Here is a 7,833-nt window from a genome sequence, read left to right as displayed (position 1 = left end):
TTTAAGTATTTTGAACTCTGTTATACAGTGCCTTCAGAAAGTATTCAGACCCCTTGACTTTTTCCACATTGTGTTAGGTTAAAGCCATATTCTAAAATTGATTAAATGTTTCTCATGAATCTGCACACAATAACCCATAATGACAAAGCAAAGAGGATTTTTAGACATGTTTCCTAATTATTTGTTTTAACTGATCACATTTACAATATTCAGACTCTACTTTAACTGATCACAAGTATTCAGACTCTTTACTCAGTACTTTGTTGAAGCACCTAGGGCAGCGATAATAGCCTCAAGTCCTGGGTATGGCGCTACAAGCTTGGCACACCTGTATTTGGGGAGTTTCTCCCATTCTTCTCTGCAGATCCTTTCAAGCTCTGTCAGGTTGGTTGGGGAGCGTTATTTTACCTCTGACTTTCTGCTAGTGAGTGAGGTTGATGGTTCCAAACTTCTTCCATTTAAGAATGTTGGAGGCCATTGTGTTCTTGGGGACCTTCAATGCTGTAAAATAAAAATGTACCCTTCCCCAGATCTGTGCCTCAACACAATCCTGTCTCGTAGCTCTACGGACAGATCATTCAATCTCGTGGCTTGGTTTTTGCTCCGACACATACTGTCAACTGTGGGACCTTACATAGAAAGGGTGTGTGCCTTTCCAAATCATGTAGAAACATCTTAAGGATGATCAATGGAAACAGGATGCACCTGAGCTCCATTTTGAGTCTCAATGCTACGGGTCTGAATACTTAACTTTTTTTTTCTTCTAAAAACCTGTTTTCTCTTTGCCATTATGGGGTATTGTGTGTAGACCACAAGGCAGAGTGCCTAGGCACAGCCCTTAGCTGTGGTATATTAGCCATATACCACACTACCTTGGGCCTTATTGCATAATGATATCACGGCGATTGTCACTTGTAGAATATCTTTGACTTTGGGAGATCTGACATGTATTCATGTGATATCACTTAGCAAATGTTTTAATTGCTTAAGTTAATAAATCATAATTCAGAACCATAACCTTGCCTTCATAGGAATGCAGCTTTGAAAGATTTTACATATTTTACAGGGGTAAAATACACTCTCACTGAAAATCCCTCATTTTTATTTATTTATTATTTTAAGATGTATTACATTACTTTCAAGACTGAATTATATTGTATTTATTTTCTAATTTGTGTTAATGCTGTGATGTCATCAACGGGAGCCATGCTCTGTGTTGCCAACTTACAGACTTTGTCGCTATATTTAGCGAGTATTCAGACCCCTCTAGCGACTCATTTTTAAAAAATCGACTAGTGACAAATCTAACAACTTTTTCTGGTGTTATTGGAGACTGACGTGAAAGCATGTATCGTTCTTACTCTTAGGCCCCCGTCCCAAAGCACTCACAGGTGGCCCAGTCCTCTTGCAGCAGTCCCTCCCAGCTGCAGTCAGAGCAGGAGATGTTCACCCCTCCCCGGCCAGACTGCAAATGAATCGCGCATGCGGGAAGCCGCCGCTGGCTGATCCCGCCCTGGCTTACATTTAGGGCGGGATGTAAATGTAAAATGTTCTTTGTCTAAAATAAATCACTGCATTTGACTCACACAGCCTCAGTCACTTACTCACCTTGTCCAATGTGCGTGTGCCTCTGTGACATAAGCTAAACATCCAGCTGGTTAGCTCATCATGTCTGTCTAAACTGTACACTCCAAAATACAGAAAGGAGTGGGAATCAAAGGTTGGTTGAAGCCGTTTATTGGAGATGATACACGGGCTGATTTAAGGCTGTAAGGCTGATTTCTACGCTAAACTTAGTGATGTAAAAAAACAAACATAAAAACTCAAAAGGCAAAACAGTTCCACCCAAAACAAGCTGCCATTTATGGTTAAAAAAATTGACTGCCGAAAAGGCTGTGGCCACCATGGCATTAGCTATCGCTGAACACTGTTCCATGCTGGCATGTGATCACATTGGAGAAGCATGTAGAGCTGCTTTCTCAGACTCCACTGCTGCTACCCACTTCAAAATGCACAGGACAAAGTGCACAGAGATGATTAATGGTGTTCTAGCACCATACTTTCTGAAAAAGCTAGTCGCAGATGTGGGTGACCAGCGTTTCAGCCTCCTCCTCGATGAGCCCACGGATGTAAGTGTTTCTAAGTACCTGGGTGTTGTGATAAGGTACTTTAGTGACACCAAGCAGACAATTATATCAACATTTCTGGGGCTTGTTGAGTTGGAGGGAGAAGATGCCAAATCTATAGCCCGTGCTGTTGTGGCTTTTCTGAGGATTCTGTGTTATGCAATATAGACCGTTACCATATATGTGATTGAATATTATCTGCTGTTGGCTTATGTGGATGTATGTGTTATGCAACATAGCTGACTTGAGATATTGTTAACAGTTTCAGGGCCATGGGCCTTTCTCATGATGGAAAAATACAGAATAACATGAAGACAGGAACTGTGCAATGAGTTGGGGGGGCACATTCAGAACGTAGTGTTGCGAGAACAAACGGTCTTTTGTTAGATAACAGGAGCCAGGTGCCTGATAACTGCATATTCTACACAGCTACAATGACTGACCGCTGAAGCGCCTAGGGGGCTGGGACCAGCTCGGGCGCCAACAATCAATGATAGGCTGAGTGAGTTTAAACCACGCCCAGTCTCTACTCTGACAGGCCGGCTCGGAAGCAGGAACTACTTCTGTCATGCTTCTGAGTATATTATAATACTTTTGTCAGGAACAAGTCAGTTCTCTGTTTGCCCTGTGAGGTGTGACAGAGAGCCAGTATATACGAAAATTGCATTTACCACTTATTGCTTAGCTAATAAAAAATACATAGCATACAATCGGTGACTCAGTGTCATACTTATCCTGATACCAGATTCGAATTGACGCAACCCTTAACAAATGTGGCGATTTTGTATTTCATGTTCAATATGCCTAGTTAGCTGTCGTTAATTTTGTTACTTGCCCGGGCATGTTAAAAATGGTGTTGTTGCTCCATTGGTATGCTTCAGGTATAATGGTACAATAGTACACTCTCTAAGAAATATTTTGCACTTATTAGCAAATTATTGGTGTACAACATTTAGAAAATGTAATGAGTCTTGAAAATATGAACATGTACATTTTGTACAATGTATTTTTTGTTTATACTCTTACTACGGAGTTTGCTCCGAGCGTGATGAGGAGAGGCAAATATACTTGTATGGATTCCAGACTGCAGCAGTATTTTTGTATTTGTATCCATTCCATGCAGTCATTAAAAGAGAGACAACTGGCTGAATTGTGTCCAGAGCCTTATCTTCCACCTACACCTTACCAGAACACAATGCAGAAATGTACCGGTGAAGAACCGTTTACACTAGCATAGCTAGCTAGCCCCCATTTAGCTAGCTAGCAACCTCACTAGCAGAAAGTCTGAGATGAAATAAATGCTTGCCAGCTAGTTAGCATAAAATGATGTCTGCTAGCATAGCTAGTTAGCGGGATTAGGATTAGAATAGGGGTTAGGTTTAGATTAGGGGTCAGTCCTCCACTGTTTCTAAAATACTTAAAACGTACATATTTTCAGATGAGAGTTTACAAGAAAATATGTGATCATGGTGGCTATGGCTAAGATGTGCTTCGTTGTGCCCTGAATGCTATTGAAAATGGGCAGGGCATTAAGATAGATGCCCATGCTTTTAATGTACCACCCAAAGCCCTGAGGCGCCACCGAGACAAGCAAGCCAAAACCCCAGGCCACAGCCATTTGGGTGGGTTTACCAGTCTTCACTATCTCTTTCAAATGTGACCTGGTGAGTCATATCCCAAAAATGTAAAGAGACCTTTTTGGACTTACATCATGTGATGTGAAAATTGACCTTTGACCTAGTGGAGTGGATGGGAATACAAAACACATAAAATAAAGAAAGGCAGTTGGCAAGCATAGACTGGTTTTACAGTTTTATGAAGCAGCACCTAGGGTAGATGAGCAAAATGCCCCTTTCCTAAAAATGATTTTAGGATTATTATAATTATAATAAATTATTATTATTAATTAACTATTATTAAATAACTATTATTAAATATCTAAAAGTCTGTTAAATATAGCCATTTATTTCCTTTATAGTTTGTTACACTAAGCATCACCATCATCCACCTTTGCTAATCTGTGTCAGCAATTAGACATTGATCTTAGGAGGGGGGGGGGTTACCCTGTGATTGCTAGTTAGACTATTGCAAAACTGGACAAATGATCCACTTACCACTATTGTCACTATGAATGGTAGATAGAGGGCAGGATAGACAGACTGGTATTAGTGCTGAGTGATTAGTGCTTTCTAAGGTTGTTTTGGTTTGTGTTAAATTATTCAAAAATGGTCATGTTTTTTTATTACAAATTATATATATTTTTTACATTAAATGCACTATGCATTATGTGCGTTAGATGCTGTAACACAGAATAAAACAATAGAAGTCCCATGATGGTAGTGACTGCCCTTTACTGCTTATCGCTTACAGTTGAAGTCACAAGTTTACATACAGTTAAGTTGGAGTCATTAAAACTCGTTTTTCAACCACTCCACAAATTTCTTGTTAACAAACTATAGTTTTGGCAAGTAGGTTAGGACAATTACTTGGTGCATGACACAAGTAATTTTTACAACAATTGTTGACAAACAGATTATTTCACTTAATAATTCACTGTATCACAATTCCAGTGGGTCAGAAGTTTACATTACTGTGCCTTTAAACAGCTTGGAAAATTCCAGAAAATTATGTCAAGGCTTTAGAAGCTTCTGATAGGCTAATTGACATAATTTGAGTCAATTGGAGGTGTACCTGTGGATGTATTTCGAGGCCTACCTTCAAACTCAGTGCATCTTTGCTTGACATCATGGGAAAATCAAAATAATTCAGTCAAGACCTCAGAATTTTTTTTGTAGACATCCACAAGTCTGGTTCATCCTTGGGAGCAATTTCCAAATGCCTGAAGGTACCACGTTCATCTTTACAAACAATAGTACACAAGTATAAACACCATGGGACCACGCAGCCGTCATTCCGCTCATGACGCGTTCTGTCTCCTAGAGATGAACGTACTTTGGTGCAAAAATTGCTAATCAATCCCAGAACAACAGCAAATGACCTTGTGAAGATGCTGGAGGAAACAGGTACAAAAGTATTTACATCCACAGTAAAAGGAGTCCTATATCGACATAACCTGAAAGGCCGCTCAGCAAGGAAGACTCCACTGCTCCAAAACCGCCATAAAAAACAGACTACAGTTTGCAACTGCACATGGAGACAAAGATAGTACTTTTTGGAGAAATGTCCTCTGGTCTGATTAAACAAAAATAGAACTGTTTGGCCACATTGACCACTGGTATGTTTGGAGAAAAAAGGGGGAGGCTTGCAAGCCGAAGAACACCATCCCAACCGTGAAGCACGGGTGTGGCAGCATCATGCTATGGGGGTGTGGCAGCATCATGCTATGGGGGTGCTTTGCTGCAGGAGGAATTGGTGCACTTCACAAAATAGATGGCATCATGAGGTAGGAAAATTATTTGGATATAATGAAGCAACATCTCAAAACATCAGTCAGGAAGTTAAAGCTTGGTTGCAAATGGGTCTTCCATATGAACAATGACCCTTAGCATACTTCCAAAGTTGTGGCAAAATGGCTTAAGAACTACAAAGTCAAGGTATTGGAGTGGCCATCAATCCTATATAAAATGTGTGGGCAGAACTGAAAAAGCGTGGGCGAGCAAGGAGGCCTACAAACCTGACTCGGTTACACCAGCTGTCAGGAGGAATGGGCCAAAATTCACCCAATTTATTGTGGGAAGCTTGTGGAAGGCTCCCTGAAATGTTTGACCCAAGATAAACAATTTAAAGACAATGCTACCAAATACTAATTGAGTGTATGTAAACTTCTGACCCACTGGGAATGTGATGAAATAAATAAAAGCCGAAATAAATCACTCTCTACTATTATTCTGACGTTTCACATTCTTAAAAGAAAGTGGTGATCCTAACTGACCTAAGACAGGGATTTGTTACTAGGATTAAATGTCAGGAATTGTGAAAAACTGAGTTTAAATGTATTTGGCTAAGGTGTGAGAGGAAGTCTAGTGTGAGAAGATGGAACTAGGTGAAACTTGGCAGACATTCTAACCAGTTAGAGGGCAGGATAGACAGACTGGTATACCACAGACAGAAGTGGTAACCCAGACACGTCACAGGAGCTATAAAGCTGAAGCATCCGTTCTTAACGTTATCTCATGACCAAATATGGTAGTGACAGGAAGTCCAGTCAAATATCTTTGGGTATACACTCCCAAAAGCAGCACAAAAAGTTTGACAATCCTGCTATTGTGCAAGAGAGGGGGGAGGGCCTCCAGAAATCAAAACATACACATTTACTGGAAACAGTGCTAATGACGCCATAGTTCACCACCCACTCCTCTTATAAACCCTCCACCTCACCTCACAAAAGAAACGTCTCTTTGGGTCTCTCTTTCTCGTTTGCACTAGAAGCTTTGATTATTTTTTAACACGAGGCTAAATAAGTAGCTATATTCGCTTGCCATGGATCAACCACCACCGTACCAGCCAGAGTTTGTCCCAATGAAAGGAAATAAGTACATGCGTCTTGAAGACACTCACGGAGCGCCCAAGTTCCAACATACCGTCGTCTTGGGACAGCCACAGCACGTTGTACCTCATCCCAGGGATCACATTATCTGGTCACTTTGCAGCCTCGTGTACGGCAACCCATTCTGTCTCGGAATGTTAGCGGTGTATTTCTCTATAAAGGTGAGTTGGAATTCTCCTTATATAGCTTTTTATAGCAATGTCAGGTGTTGGTGCTTGTATTGTCTGGATTTTGAAGTTGAGCAAGTTATTATATAGGCGACCAACTTTGAACTATGGAAGGAGGACAGCATAACAATTATCTACATTTGCGTTTCGTTTTCTTATATCACACTGTTATAAAAATGTGTAGCCTATACTTCATCAATAGGCTCTATAGATCTTTACTACAAAATAACTATTTTATGGAGTATTAAACCACTAAGAGGGTAATTCATTACTGAGGTCATCTCATTAGTGTGAAATGTCATGTGTGCATGTTGTTAACTAATATGCATAGCTACATAAACACAATCAGCAACACATGAAGGATTCTATAATATAAATGATTCTACATTTTGTCTTCCAGTCCAGGGACAGGAAGATGGTTGGAGACTTGGAGGGAGCAAGAAAACACGGGAAGACTGCATGCTGCTTTAATACTGTGACTCTGACTTTGGTAATCCTCGGGCTGCTCTTCTTCTTCATCACCTATGGTATCATCATCTACCAAGTTACACACTGAGGAGATCCAGTCTTTGCTTTTGTAAAAACGTTTTCATTTGAAGTCTTGTCAGGTGTTATACACCTCTAGGATTGTGTCCTGATACATTTCAGCTCATCTCCTAAACACACACACACACACCATAGAAGCTCCTTCAGCACTGTGTACCAGATCTTATTTGCTCTTCTTTAGTTTTGTGTTTTAAGGACGCAAGATGATTATTTTGAAGTTCCATTCAAATGTAATTTTTTATTAATAAATTCAACCTTTTTGTAAATGCATTACATTTCAGTTTTTATAGCTGTGAATGGATGTTAACGACTCTGTGAGACTCATCCCACATAGACATACACTCATTTAACAAGAAAACAATTCCCTTTGCTTTGTATCTACTTGGCAGAGACAGCGTAACAGAACTTGGCTCGGGTCAGCAATTAAACTGTTTACTGAATCTGAGAGGTCCATGAACATACGTATCCTGACATGGCTTGTCTTTGT

At 40.2% G+C, this 7,833-nt stretch overlaps 1 protein-coding gene across 1 annotated transcript; it reads left to right on the top strand.

Moving 5' to 3' along the window:
• Window positions 1-6,366: 6,366 nt before the first annotated feature.
• LOC109865878 (dispanin subfamily A member 2b-like) lies at window positions 6,367-7,616 on the top strand. Its single transcript, XM_020454369.2, has 2 exons — window positions 6,367-6,794; window positions 7,201-7,616. The coding sequence occupies exons 1-2, from the start codon at window positions 6,567-6,569 to the stop codon at window positions 7,354-7,356; spliced, it is 384 nt and encodes a 127-aa protein (XP_020309958.1). The 5' UTR covers window positions 6,367-6,566; the 3' UTR covers window positions 7,357-7,616.
• Window positions 7,617-7,833: the final 217 nt, after the last annotated feature.

This window comes from Oncorhynchus kisutch, linkage group LG20 (genome assembly GCF_002021735.2).
Source record: "Oncorhynchus kisutch isolate 150728-3 linkage group LG20, Okis_V2, whole genome shotgun sequence".
Taxonomy (NCBI): domain Eukaryota; kingdom Metazoa; phylum Chordata; class Actinopteri; order Salmoniformes; family Salmonidae; genus Oncorhynchus; species Oncorhynchus kisutch.
Note: the sequence above shows the minus strand (reverse complement) of the source record. Positions and strands in the feature narration are given on the sequence as shown.

Bases quoted from the DNA above. Each gene is read 5' to 3' on its own strand.
- LOC109865878 (XM_020454369.2), top strand. From the start codon at position 6,567: ATGGATCAACCACCACCGTACCAGCCAGAGTTTGTCCCAATGAAAGGA. The intron at 6,795-7,200 runs GTGAGTTGGAAT...TTTGTCTTCCAG, and splicing joins CGGTGTATTTCTCTATAAAG to TCCAGGGACAGGAAGATGGT.